The sequence below is a fragment of the Gallus gallus genome, chromosome 7 (genome assembly GCF_016699485.2).
Source record: "Gallus gallus isolate bGalGal1 chromosome 7, bGalGal1.mat.broiler.GRCg7b, whole genome shotgun sequence".
Classification (NCBI taxonomy): Eukaryota; Metazoa; Chordata; class Aves; order Galliformes; family Phasianidae; genus Gallus; species Gallus gallus.
The window spans coordinates 20,836,664-20,851,955 of NC_052538.1; the positions used below are offsets into that span (position 1 = coordinate 20,836,664).

Below are 15,292 nucleotides of genomic sequence, written 5' to 3' on the forward strand. Positions count from 1 at the left end.
TAAAAATAAAAGAGAAAATTTGTTAAAAGACTTACTGAACTTTCTTCCATAGTATTCCTTAGCAGCTGCAGAGAAGCTACCCTTCCTTAATCAAATGAAACATAGCCATATAATTCATCCTTCCCCAGAAGGAAGATCCTGGGAACTCTATCCTGATGGCTTTAATCAGGAAATTGAAAACCAAAGAATTTAAATGTTTCTTACTTAAAAGCTTCATCACCCAGACCCAAAACTTCTGAACAGTTGTTAGCTCCCATGTATAAAACCCCAGTATTTTTGTGAAATAATTCTTTGTATTTGTTTAATCAGAGAGCTATTATACTGCATGTTTGCCTACATTTCCACACATGAAGTACATCATATTCTTTGCAAAACTCTTCCTAAATACATACATGATAAGAGGATGAAATCTAGGCTAGAACTTTTCCTGGACAAGAACTCATATCTTGTCATTTACATTATGCTAAATATAATAAAAAAATTAGAATCAGGAGTTCCTTTTCAATACATAATTAAGTTAAAGCCAATGTCCCACAGTGCTCTTTTTCTCACATGCATCTGATGTATTGGACAGCTCTAAGGTAGAGGAGGAGACAGTGCTAACTCCTCCTAAACACTGAAATGATCCTTCAAGCAGCCAACACTAGGTTCACCAGCAAAAGTATTATTTATAGACTGGCTGGCCATTACCCACCTCTGCTGCACTACGAGCAGCAACACTGCAGGTAGGAATGATAGTTAATTATCAAGAGGCAGGAAAGTAACAGAATTGCCTAGCACACAGCTATCAGTATGATGATACTGTACTAACTGCTGATGGGCTTACTTCACAATATATTAAGAATGTATGTATTGTTTTTATTGTTTCATTTGTCACAAATTCTTCCTTCAGATGCGTGTATGCTGCAGCCACCACAGTAACCACAGCCTCAGGTACCAGGGCATATCATGGCTTACTGAGGCAAAAAAAAAAAATTGCTAGAGCTTCACAACACAGTAACCTCAATAACAAAATATTTGTAAGAATTTGTAATATGTGACAAGCCTATTTCTAACTTTTTCTTCGTACAGAAATAGAAAATAATGTTAACTGAGTTCAACAGTGATGTCACCTGTATAAATAATAGATAAAGGCGCTTTCTGTAAATATAATGTGAATACTCTTTTTTTTTTTTTTTTTTTTGCTCTCTTCCTTTCTGAAGAGATTCAGAAGTACTGTCTTTTTCAGCTTTGTGGTATGCTAATCAGGAATAAGGCCTGAAAAAGATGACGTGCAAACTGGTCATTTACAAGAGAACCAGACCATTATTGTTCTTTTGAAAGGGCAACATCTGGGACACATATGATTCTGAATATGTTTTCACTAACTTTCCAGTGCGTTGCAATTCTGGTCCAGAGTGTCCTCCAGGATGTTCTGGTTCCCCATGAGCTGCAGTCCCATTTGGTACTCCTGGGATCTTACGCTTCTCCTACCAGAAAGAAAAGATATTTTTCTTAGATTTTCACAACCAAACACAAATCTAACAAAGGAAACAGACTTCAAAACTTGAAAGACTGAACATTTAAATTTTATTGTAAGATTCATCAGCATAACCTCTTCATAAGCAGTAGAGGAGCTGCGTAACCAGAAAAAGTAGGGAAGTGTAGTCTAAGAAATTCAAAGACTTCATCTCAGAAAAATCTTGTTATCAGAATGCATTTTTAAAGAGCAGCATGCCAGGCTGCTTTGATCATTTCTTGCTCTTATCAGGCCATTGCATTTTGACCTCACTAGCAACTTAGCATAACGAGTAGCACCTATTGAAAAGAATTATGAATAACAGATCATACATGCATCACACAATTCAAAATGAATTACAACTATCATTCACGATAGAAGAATAGATAATGATTGAAGAGCTTTATGAATAGTCACTGTTCAGTAACAGCCTGCACTGAGTACTTAGACAACATCATGTAATAATATAAAAATGCCAACAAGAAAAAAAAAATCTTTTTCACAATATTTTCTTCTTCTAGGAGTCATCATCAGAGAAAAACTAAGCACCTCTAGGAGCATACACAATAGAATATTTGGGATTAAAGCTTTTTTATCTTCCTTGTTTCAGAAAACAAAGATATTGCAATAAGTTTAGAATAAAAGCAAACTTTGGCTGTTTGTAATAATGCTTATTACTGATCATTCTTGAATTTAAGATCTTTAGATCCATCTGTCTTTATTCAGGAGAGATGCAGTTTTGAACTACACTGACCGTGTAGTTCATGTATGAAAACATATACTATGTTTTCAAAACAATATTCTTAAAGCAAAGTAGCAAACAGAAAAAACATACAATATTTCCATGTAGTGACTTTGCTAAATACTAAGTTACTTAGACTTAATTCTACTTAGCAAAACGTCATTACAATCTTTAAAAGTACCTGAATTTTACGAGCACAAACCTGAGAGGGAACGTTTTTAGGTGGTTCTATTCGGATTGTTGGGTCCCATTCTCCAGGAGGGAGAACTGTAACCTGATCAAGAAACTCATCAATTCCAGACACCAAGTCATTGCGGTCTTTTGCTTTGTAAGCAACGTCATGGAACACCTATGAAAAGCAAAGAGGCATATGTGGGAGGAAAAAGAGATGAGGAGAGAAACACTCCAAATATTTCACAATGGTCCCTTCTCAAGGAAGATGCCCTTGCATGTTAGACTCAGCTCTCATTTTATCATCTCCCAGTACCATAATCTGAGCAGTTATAGAATGGTGAAAAGAACCTGAATTCTATCTGTGCATCAATTTGACTGGGCAGTTCCACATTCCAGGTTCTCTATTACATCCCTTCAGTCATCACAAAATGACTAAAGCCAAATCAAGAATAAAATTACCTCATCTGTCATCAGCGTTGCAATTGATCTTCCAATCTCATGATATTGTTGTCCTTTACCCAATGGCCCAAGAAGAATAAACAAAAATCTGCAAGAAAAAGTTAAATGAAAATATGTAAAAGGAAGGTGTATGCTAGTTACTATACATACTACCAGAGTAATTATTTGAAAATTGGACTATAAGAAAATCCCAAATCAAGTACTATATATAATATTCCTTCATGATCCTCAGATACACATTTAAGCATGAAGTTCTGGTTGGAAAGTACATTTAAATAACTTACAGAAATATATTATAAGTTTCACAGTTGGACTTGATTAAGACTAAGACTATCAAAATCCCCTTTCTAACAAACTTTACCTTACATCATAAACATATGCAGATATAAACTATGTACAGAAAACTTTAATGTTAATTCTGTTAATGTCGTGGAACTAATTATTTTATGGTAGTTATGGTAGAATTATTTCATTTTTCTGATTTTGAAGTTACCTCTGAATGAAAATAATTTTTAATTCATCTTTCCTCCCACTAAGAAGACTTTAGCCTCTACTCTAGACTTGTAGTTCTCTAAAATGCACAGGATGGGTTCAGATGAAATAACTGGTGTTTCCAGGTTTGTAAAAATGCAAGAAAAACGTTTTACTAATGAAAATTGTTAAATTATTTCTAAACCAAGTATTTCTAAACCAAGCAGAAAATATTAATTATCCTAATTTTTAATTTCTTGATTTCCTTTAGGACAAAAATCAAGACACATGTACTGTTTTCATTGTCATGGGTTTCTGTGTAGGAGAGGTTATGCAGAAAAAAGCTCCCATTACTTTAAAAATTTAACTCAGTCCCAATGATTCTTATACGCATGTACAAGTAAAAGACCTAAAGTCATATTCAAAGAAATTAAAAATTAAAGCAAATTTTATACTATTTATCTGACTGGGAGCAAGGATCAGAGTCTGAGCATTTAATCTCCTAGATGAAGGCCATGAATAACTGCAATGCAGTGTTGTCTTCTGATGAAATCCTATTTTTATTCAAAAAAAAGGGGGGGGGGAGGGGAGAGAAGAAGAAAGAGAGGCAGAATACATGCACACAAAGCCAAACAACAACAAAAAAGCTGAGAGGCTGCAGAATAGTTAAGCCAGTGAATTCAGATATGGGAGAATTAGACAGAGCTTTGATCCAAATTAGCCCCAACAGGGAACAATGTAATTGAAGATCTTCTTAGAAGCTTAATGTTTGGCTACAGAGTGTATTTTAAACACTGAAGTCATTCCTCAAAAATTGCCCTCAATGCCAAAATACTTCATGAGAAAATTTTTCAACTAAGAAAAATATAATCTAATAAAAATGTATGGTCAAAAGTGACATTTCCTTTCATGCAAGCATCTACAGAGTTTTAGAGGAGCATATTTACAGCATGTTCTTCATCCATTAACAATCCCTAGCCAATCAAAACATATAGTTTGAGTTTTTCCTTTTAAAGATCCCTTTCGTCATTTTTTTTTCTTCTGGACTTAATTCTGCAGTACCACAAGATTCATTTTGGTTACAGATGAAAGTTCTACCACTTTGTTCTGTTGCCATTTCCTAGTATTTCATCTGCAGCATTAACAGTTCGTATATTATTACTCCTGTGCTGCAAACTGACAATCTTTTCTACTTCTGCAAAGAATAATTCTAATCACACATTAATAGCATGTTTCAGAATATACATACACATATTTATGTATAGTTCTGAATATACATATTTAAAGGGCAAGTAGAAAGATGTCCTTAATTCATGGTGAGATGAAATTTGCTGAAGATCACAACACCTGCCTCCAAGAGGTACTTAGGAAAACATGAAGAGAAATAAATCTAACTGTACCTAGTTGGAATTGGAACTTCAGCTAGTCCTGTAAGCAGCACCGCAGGTGATAACCTAACAAAAGCAACAACTGCACGGTCCAGGAATTCCAGCTCACCAACTAAGATGTTGGATGCTTCAGCTCCAGGTGGTATCTTTTTCATGAAGTGTAAGTCAACCTGGGAAAATGATATCAAATTACCTAGAAGTTACATATGGGGATTTTTGTTTCCCCCCTATTTTGGTCACTTACTGCATTATATATTTTAATTTTTACAACCATTTTAATTCTTCAGCTTCTACTCCTGTCTTTTTCAAAAGTAAATTTTTCAAAAATAGAAATGTTTCTCAAAAACAGAAACTGATCTTTCAGTGTTTGATTAATATAATCTATGTAATCTTAGAAACATAGCTAAAGTACTCCAGAAATCATTTATAAAGAAAACAAACCACAATCTTGTTAGGCATACAATATTAATCTCCTATTTAATAATTTTATTTAAAAAATCATAGCAGCATCAACAATTCATAACATAATTGCAGTAGAAGAAATGAAGACATCTAATTCTTCCACAATTAATAATTGTTAAATTCATTAATTCATGGATCATAGTTGCCATATTACAATCTCAGTGAGAAAAAGAACAGACTTCACTACCTCCAATCCCTCCTTCCACTATTCTGTAGTTTTCATATTTAATGGAAAACACTTTTTTTCTACTGAAAACAACAGAAAAGCTAGGACCATATTTGTCTCAAGGGAGTAAGCTGAAAGAGCAAAGCAGAACAAAAACTTTGGAGTTTTAAGGCTCTGATGTTGACTTCTCCAGGGGGAGGGTAGGAAGAGACAAAAAAAAAAAAAAAAACAGCTTCATAAACAGTGTTGCTATGTCAGCGTTAGGTATTTGCTTAGGAATGAGTTCATTTGTATTTACTTTTCTCAGTATCGATCTACAGTATATAACAAAAATTGACATAGAGAAATAGAGTATATGATGTATGTTTGATTTCATTATACACCAGTATTGTCTACACTTCAAAATACATGAATTTTGTCATTTGCTTTCCTTTTATTAATCTAAACACAACAACAGCAACCAAATCCAACATAAACTGTTAAAGTGGACCATTTTAATGTCTATCTTCCAGCCATCTGTCAGTACTAGCATGCATGGGTTTTGGTAATATTTAGAAAATTGCTTTCTCGCAAATGGCTCTGGCACTAAATCAGAATTCAAATATAATACAGTTGCCTGTATCTTAACTTGAATTTCTCTAAGATCATAAAGAGATGTCTAATGCTACCCCTTAGCTAACCTAACATGGTGACCAACACCTCACAAAGTCAGACTGCCAGCAAATCAACCTGAAAGGTTGGAGTGCAAGTACTTTTTAAAATTACTCATGAGATAAATTCTTCTGTTACCTACCCAAATCACAAAATAACTCTTTAGAATTAAACACAACGCATAAACAGATTCATTCTGCATCTAATTTTGGCAACTTAGGTCAATTATAGTTGTGAGAAATAAAATAATCTTTCAGGCACACCTAAAAAGGTGCATTCTATAAATTTAATAACCTAATGTCTTACATACCATGTGCACATACAGTTGTCACTTTAAGGTCTGCTAACATACAGACCAAAGGATCAAGATTCACATCTGAAAGAAACACTCTCTTGTCTACCAGCAAGTATTTCCAGACAGATTTCCTGTTGATTGATCAGCTTGAGATTCTAAAATTGTTATGGCATTTAACAGAGGCCCATCTAAAAGTAAAGAGGTGCATCAAACTGGGCAAATATGTGCAAAACTGAGGTGCTGTTTCTGCTACTACCTAACAAAAGCAGAGGAAACCCTGGAGTGCATTTGGGGCAATGGCAAAAGTTACATCCTTCCAATGCTTCATCTAATCTACCCACCATACTCCACCATACATTTCTTACTACAAGAAGTATTTAGTTGGATAGCTCTCATCACATCTTAATCTTAACCCTAAATTGATCCATATTCATGACCTAATACTTAATAGCCCCAGAAGGCTCCAATTAAGCACAGAAGTAAATGACTAATGTGGAATCTGCTCCCCTGCAGGGAATCTCAAGGACTGGAGGGGGAGGGCTCCCAGAGAGCCAAACAATTTGAAATGAAGACAAACAGAAAATAACCAACATCACTCCCTCCCTAGGAAAGCCTTGACCTGTATTAATCAAATTTATTTATAAACAGGGTCATAAAGCATTCAAAAACAAATCAACTATTTTGCGTGTTATTTGAACAATCAAATTCCATTAAGTATAGGGACACAGTTTCAGAAATATTGAAACAGAAATACTGTTTCATTGGGGAGCACAGAAATGTTGCCAAGAGAAGGGACAGGCTGCAGTCTCTTAATGCATTTCATATTTCAGGAGCTTGAGGTTCACTTCATCCTCCAGGGCAAGAAGCAGCATCAGAGCCCAGCCAGATACAGTTGTTACACTGCCATCTCCACCCTGCTTACTCGCTCTGTGAGTGAAGTAGTGGAGTGACAGACCATTTAAACCACTTTCATAGGGTCATGAGAATACAAGGTATTCCCTGAGAACAAGTGACACATTTAGGAACATCCACCTTTAGGCTATTGAAGTAACACTGAAGACAGCTTTTAGTGGTGCGTCCTCATGTTATTCATAAATAGATACTAATACAATCAGCAGTCTTGCTGCCATATTCAGATTAAGTCAGCTTTTTGAATCAACTCCAAAATTTGGAACATTAGAAGCAGCCCAAGGGAGATAGATGAGCAAAGATAAAATACTCAAGGAAGTTAAAGGTGTCTTTTTGGAGAAGATAAATGACATTAGTATGTGGAACAAAATTAGAGCAAGAAATCACAATACTCAAGAGAAAATTAGTGTACTGATCTACTTTCCTCTCAATCTGTGCACATAATTCCAGTTATAACCACTGGGAGTTATGTGCAATAGCACCTTTCAAGTGGAAATCACACTTTATGTATGCATCTTCAAAGGGATAAATAGATATATTTAAAGAAGTCAAAAAAGGCATTTAGATTAGAAGAATTCTCTTAATTCATTTCTGCAAACAGAAGATGTTTCTTTCATATTTCTGACATCCTTTTTGGTATCCAACACTGCTGTGCCTGGCCAAAGATGACATGTTGATTTCTTCTCATGTAATTTAACTAGGAAGAGTTCCAGCACTACACAACTAGAGACTGAAGGATTAGATGTTGCAGCCTCCATTCTTGTTTAATACAAAGAAAAAAAGAAGAAAAAACATGCAGCTAGATAATGGACTGGGATTCTTATGCTACAAAACTCAAAGAAATAGTGGAATTAAGCAAGAAAAGCACAACTGAAAGCCCACTAGGTTGTTACAAGCTTCAATTCAGTACAACTTAATTTTGAGTAGCCAGCTTTATTTATGTTTGTCATCATTACCATGATGTTAGAACAATTGTCAGAATAGTGATTTTTACTTAATAATTCTAGTGTAAATGTGATTTTGGTTTGCTGGTATTACTTTCTATATTCTTAATTTAAAATATTTCAAAGGATTAGTCTGCAATTTTTTAACACGTCACAGTTTGTAGTCCTTCCTACCTCTGAAGAACTATAGTCCACAATACATCCCCAACCCTATTCCTTTCTTCTCACTATCTTTGACAATAAGATCTGTTTCCCATCTTCATTTCAGCCATATATCATTTCTAGTCTGGCATGTTCAGTCAAGAATTCAACTGGTGCAAATAGCTACTGCTGTAGGAAATATCTCTGGCACCAGATGGAGCAATCACATAACTCTACTTTTAGCTCAGCTGCACTAACATCGAGATACAACAGACTCAAAAGTGCTGCTCTTCAGGATATTGGTTTAAGTTACCTTTATTCACTTACCCAACCTTTGTTGTATTAACGTGTCAGTTGAAGCTATCCATTCCTGTCAGGACTGTCATCTGTATCTAATGTGACAGTTTGTTTTTGATACACACAGACTTCTTAAATCAGGATTCTCCTTTACATTAAAGCTGAGAAGCTGTTTGCTTTTCTTTACTATATAACATTGAACTGTCATTGCAATCTCCACTACTGAACAGCTAACATCTTTTGTGAAGCGTACTGAAATATCTTGGCTTGCCAGAAGTATTAAGTTATAGGTTTACAGAAACACATTCTGTTTGAGTCATCTGGAATCCACGAGTTCAGGTTATAAAAAGCATAGTTCACATTCATGTTTTACTTCTACAAAAGTATAAATCTGAAAGGTAAATTCAAATTACAAGAATGCTGAATTATCTTTGTACTGAGGCAATTTTCTATTCATTTGTCAAAACTTTCCCTCCAGCTATACACCTACTGTATTTTAATCCAATAAATGGATATCCACATTCTTACATGATCATTTCGTATTACTAGTAATTTATTGGGAAAATGAGGATTTTTGTTGTTGTTGTTGTTTTTACATATAAACATCATTTCAGTACTTGAAAATTTTTAATGTGCATGTAAAAAATTGCACTCCATAGCTGTTCCTAACTCACGTAGATTCAATGTATTTAGAAGATCTATTTGGTAATCATGAAGCTCCCTTTGCTGCCAATGAACATACTTACCTTGCTAAAGTCAACCGTGCTATTTTCTCTGCTCACATCATTTTTGTTCTCAGCACAGGCTGGAGCAGATTGTGGGGAAACAATCTGACCTGCTAAAAGAAATACCATTACAGAATACTAACATTCACTTCTATAAATAAAGCAAGATTTAATGAAATAGTTGGTAGAATTAAAGAGTGACATCCATATCACGTGTATATGATATCTAAACATGACATTTATTTAAATACTTATTTAGAGTAACATTCTCTAAAGGGAATATTTATCACATGCAGCTAAGAATGGGAGAACATAACTCAAAATATAAAACAACCCAGGATACTGAAGATAATCTTTCTGTGTCAATTAAAGCTTTATGTTTTTTGAGGTGTTACTTTTGAATAAAGTCCTGCATTTATATAGTTTTGTTTTGTTGCTTTTTTTTTTTTAACTAATTGCTCCAAATTGGCAGCTCTTTAAATATCTGTCTGCAAGATTACTCCTCACTGAATAAAACAGGAGTACTAATACCCATAAATTTACTCATGAGTATAAAAACGTTCTGATTATGTAAATATTACAAAACCTAGCATAAGAGTGGGCTAATATAAGAAATAGTTTAGAAATTAAGATTATTTCATCTCAGTATGGAACACTGTGAACTTGACAGGAATAAAACAAATGTTTCGGCAAAGACATTTTCAAAAATTCCTGTAAGGATTTAGTACAGTACCTTGTAGAAGCTTTAAAAAATATCTCAATATAAGAAGTGATTAAACACACCTCAGTCTCATGTAAGCCAGATGTAAGTCTTGTGACCAACTAAATTTTGACAGCAAAAGCTCAAAAAGAAAAACAAGATTAAGTAACGAATACAGGTCACATAAAACATACTTTACTTAATGTCAGCATTACTCCCATGCACAGCCAGAGGTCACCACACACACTGTGACGCAGGCAGTAGGGCAGCAACACAAACTGGCTGGGTTGATGGGCCTTCCTGACTTTACTCTTAACGCTCTCTCTGGCATGGCAGGGCCTGCTCATAGCTCTGAACACCAAAAAAAAAAAAAAATCACAGGAAAAAGTAGCAAATGTATAAGCCAACTATCTCTTTCTGCTGTAACACATACTCAGGAATAACTGTAGAGTCCAACTGGCCAACAATCAGTATCTTGTGCCCAGCATATATTTGTATCCATAGCAAATAAAGTCTCTCATATGACTAAGAATTTATGATGCAAAAACATTGATTCTGGCAAAAATCAATCCAAACTTGAGTACTAACAAAGACCATATGTTCAAGACATATGACTATAAAGACAATCCTAAGCTAGGCACATTGTTTGGGCAAATCAAAAAGCCATCGTGTACCCTCAGCATGTTTGTTACACCCATTTGTAGTCCAAGCATGTCCTCAGCCACAGTCAGGAAACAGCAGTTTGTAGGATCAAAACTGAACAGGACAAGAGACTTGCAAGAGAATCTCAGCCATGGTCAGAAAACTACAATGTCCAGCTTCTGTGAAAACTGAGCAGTTCAGCATCCCTCTCTAACTCTGGCCACAAATTTTCAGTATAAACACTTGCTGAGAAAAGGCTGGTTTTCATCAAAAATCAACACTTCATTTTCCACTAGGCAAAAATCTCATGCTACAAATCTGTTTTTAGACTTGAAGCAAGCTGATAGCTTGTCAAGATAGATTTTACTTTGATTAGAAATCATAGGCACAGAATGTTTCAGAAATTATTTGCAAAAATCTTACTAAATGTAAATATTTCAATTTTCTCTCAGATTCAGAACAAAGATAAAAGCAAGAACAGAAATGTGGGCTTTTTCCTAGGACTAGAGTGAAATAAACAGAAAACAACAGAAAAATAGACATGACTATTATGTTAGCCTAACCAAGCAGTTAAAAATAAGTCAGTATCAGAATTTTTATATGGCAAGAATTATGGATTAATTTCAGAAGAACATATTATTGTAACTTAAACCAATGTACATTAAAATAATGTTATATTTAGGAATTAATAGTCTTAACATGGGACAACTTCCACAAGTTGGAGGCCATCAATTACTAAATATGCAAGATCCTTATAAATGGCCATTCAACTTCTCTGTTTTAATTAGAACTTAAAGCGTCACCTAGTTCTATCATTGTTCCACCATCCCCTTAGTGCTAAGTATACCCATATACTACTCAATGCCATTATTTTTTCTCTATTAAGTTTATTTAGTTTTATAAAAAAAGATCCTCTAACATTCTAACTATTAAAATAATTTCTATACTAATATGGTTTCTGTAGTATTCTGATAGTTTTAATAATGTAACAGGAAAAAAAAAATCTTTAAGTCACCCTAAAATAGAAGCCATAAAACGCACAGGGGATATTTCTACCAGGAAGTCTTAAGCTTACTTAACTCTTACTTTCTTCCTTTAGAGAGTCCTCCTTATTCTAGGATCCATACCAAAGGAAATAATTGTAATAATTACTCATACAAACATCCACATTATGTTATAAAGATTTTGAGCGCAGGAAAGCAAAAGAAATAGTTATTTATCATCATTCGATTGTTAATTAGGGATTTACATTTATAGTTTCTCTGGGCCCAAAATTTCAAGAAAATGGGAACATGAATATCTACATGGGAGAAAATAACTCTGACCATTGTAACACGGATCAAGTGTTATAAATACTGAAGTTTTAACACCATAAGTTTTAAAATCATACTCTGAATTGTGAAAAGTCCCCCAAGCAATTACGTTTATAGCCTAAAATGCTAACTTTTAAATACTGTGTCCACTTTTCTTTTAGGGAGTAAAAGCGTACATGGTAGGAAATAAAAGTCACAAACAGAAAGTACGTGAAGTTTATAAGAATAGCATATGTTCTTTTTCTGTGCCAATAGAAGACCTCAGACTTTGATTTTCCCATATGCTGGACTACAACACAACTTTTACCTTGAGGCAGTAAGAGATGTTTAACTGCAACTTCAGACAGCTTTCTGGATCTTGGAACAACGAAGGATTTTTTTTTTTTTTTTTAAACGGGATCAAATAACGATCAAAGATACAAGGTAGAGAAGAAAGCTAATTTCACTTTTTGTTACCCATATGATAATACGCTGCAGAAACACATTTGTTATGAAAAAACGCAATCTGCAAAATAAGAACCTGCAACTCAATCTCCATGTGGTCCTTCAAGAGAAAGTAAGATATAAAGCAACTGTTTTCTGGAGAGAGTTTTACTTCTACACATGTTTAGTTTATTAAACATCCATGTATTTTGCCCTTTAAATAGGTAGCTGCTGTGCTATGATGGCTCTCTCCAGTCAAGAATGTCTGAAAGACCAGAATGTTTTCATACCTGGTACCTTCCTCCTATTCCAGACCTACAAAGCCACAAAGGTGACCTGAACTTTATTCTCTGTAAAATTTCATGTTGACTTAATGGAGACTTCTTTGAGGTGAATAAGAAAACATCAATGGAGTAGGTCCAGAATTATACCGATGGCTACCTAGTGAACATGTGTATCATGATGCTACACTGGTTTTTCCATCCATTGTTCCATTTGCTAATGCATGTTGGCAAGTATGTATGTGCTTTATCCTCAAGTGGATTTTAATTTCAGCAGCTGGTTGTTTTCTCTGAATGAAGGACAAAACTACTGGCACTGTGATGGCCCCAGGTAACATCAGACAGTTGAAGAGCTAGGCAAATGAAGGAGGGAGCTGTCACACAACACCTGGACTGAAAAAAAAAGAAAAAAATGCAATGCACATTTCCTTCCCAATTTCTACTAAATGCTCAACAGTCACCACTGCATCAAATCATCTCTGAAATACAACTACACTAAATTCAAGTTTTCTCCAAATTTTACTTTTATAATATCCAAACATATCCAAATGTCCAAATGAACATCCAAAGCACTATGTTCAAAACAAATAAATACGTATACAAACAACTATCACCAAACAGGCTTTAAATATCTCCTTTGAAAGACACTCATAATACTGAGCTTCACTTAACAAAGGCATTCCTATTTTCTGATTTTAAGCCAACCTCAAATTTCAGTGAGGTCTTAACTGAGATAGTATATTGATTCTTCAAATTGGCACTATGTGGACTAAGCTGGCAAGAATGGTGAAGACATAATCTACCAGTTTCTTAAGAGAGGGCACAAAGGTAGCAACATACCTCCTGTTCTATTCTTCCTTACTCTGCCCTTGCCAGTTCCATTTTAATGCTCTCAAGCAAAATCTTTATTCATGCATTGTATGGCATAAATACTGTTTTGTTTTAAAGTATAATGTAATACTTGGAGTACTTATAAAATCTGAATTTTAAAAGCAATGATTTATCCTGCAGCCTATCTACACAATGGAAATCACCTTCTTAGAGATGTCATCAGAAAGTTATTCAGATTTTTAAAGTAGCAGACAAATGTATTATCACTGAAATATCCAGCCTGCACAAAAAAAAACTTAATATCTAACAAATAAATTAACACTGAAATGAGTGCTAAGGCTTATCTATGTATTAAAACATCAGTATCAACAGTTTTAATTTTTTAACTATATTTTAAATTGGTATGAAGAAGTGTTGGACTTTTTTTTTTTTTTTTACCAGATAAAAAAAGCTTTCAGTAGAGCCAAAGCTTTCCGTAGAGCCAAAATTCACATAAAACAATTACGTCATGCAAAGCCAAGCCATGTAAAAAAAATCAGTCAACGTTAAGTCTGTGTTTGTTACACTAATGGATATCTGCATTTGCAGATTCAGAACTTCACATTTTATGACAACTCGCTTTGTCAAATAAAAAAAATACCAGTAAATTAATCTCATATACAACGTATTTTTAGTCTCTAAAATTTAAAGCTTCAGACATTGAACTATGAATACTGTATTTTTTTAGTCAAAATACAAGAAGTCTCTAGAACGCAAATGACAAATACCAAGTACAATCTAAACAGACAAAAAACCACATTCCATTAACGGAAACAAACTGGGTGTATCTGACACCTCAAAGGAAATTCGACTGGAAAAAAAGTAGTTTATTTTTCTAAACCATATGTATTTCTTCCCATTCAGAAGAAAAAAAATCTGATTTGCAAGCCAACTATCACAGTCTTCATGCTTTTCACTGTAACTTGTCACCAACTTGCCAAATCTAAAAGCACTTGCTGTCCATTTAGACTAAAATTCAAAGACTGAAAAGCAGCAAGTTTTCCAAACTATATATTAAAATTCTAATATAACAGAGTAGTGATACCACCTTTGCACAGTGAATTGTATATGTATTTTCAAGTCTCTTGATAAATAACACTTCAAATCACACTTCCATTGTATCTGCATAACAGCAAGCAGAATTTGGTGCTTGCTAAAAATATATAGTTTAAGAGGATACAGAAGAAGTAATTTCACGCACTATTCTGAGACTAAGCCTGAATCTCAAACATAATTCATATGAAGTCATGCAGTCAAAACTAAAATATTATGATTTGCAATTTTACAAATAGATGCAAGATAATGGATTTACAAAGAAATGGTATCCAAAATAACTCCCCACCCATCAAAAAATAACATCATTCCACATAAGCTTCTCATAACTGCCATAGCTGCCGACAAAGGTCTGAGGCACTTTTTAATCACTACAGCAAGAAGTTGCATGCTGTCAAGAAACTCAGATGAAGACATGGGTGTACACCTGAAATGATCTGAAGCCCAAGCAAGAATAGGTATTTATACTACCTCCAAACCTTCAGGGAGTTTACAGAACCCAAAGGATAGGAGATGAGGAAGATACAGAGATGAGATGAGCCTGTTAGGGACAGACACAACAAAGACAGAGCAAAATGAAGAAATACAAAGATGAATGATACAGCTTTACAAATACAGATTTATACATTTTATCATGGGTACAAAGAAATATGGAAAAAGAATAAATATCAAATGAAAATGTTTTTAA

At 34.3% G+C, this 15,292-nt stretch overlaps 1 protein-coding gene across 7 annotated transcripts in view; it reads right to left on the reverse strand.

Moving 5' to 3' along the window:
- SLC4A10 (solute carrier family 4 member 10) overlaps positions 1 to 15,292 on the reverse strand; it is a 154,439-nt gene that overhangs the window by 34,567 nt on the left and 104,580 nt on the right. For 5 of the 7 annotated variants that reach the window (XR_001467521.4, XM_040703803.2, XM_015289718.4 and 2 more), the window contains exons 7-11: positions 9,344 to 9,435; positions 4,745 to 4,902; positions 2,874 to 2,961; positions 2,443 to 2,589; positions 1,369 to 1,469 (exon numbers count right to left, since the gene is read on the reverse strand). Coding sequence is in view for 6 of the 7 variants with exons in the window: in XM_040703803.2 (XP_040559737.1) it covers positions 1,369 to 1,469; positions 2,443 to 2,589; positions 2,874 to 2,961; positions 4,745 to 4,902; positions 9,344 to 9,435 (586 nt within the window). In the remaining variant the exon portion in view is untranslated. The remainder of the gene's footprint in view (positions 1 to 1,368; positions 1,470 to 2,442; positions 2,590 to 2,873; positions 2,962 to 4,744; positions 4,903 to 9,343; positions 9,436 to 15,292) is intronic. The other 2 variants (XM_040703804.2, XM_015289719.4) reach the window with 1 other exon arrangement.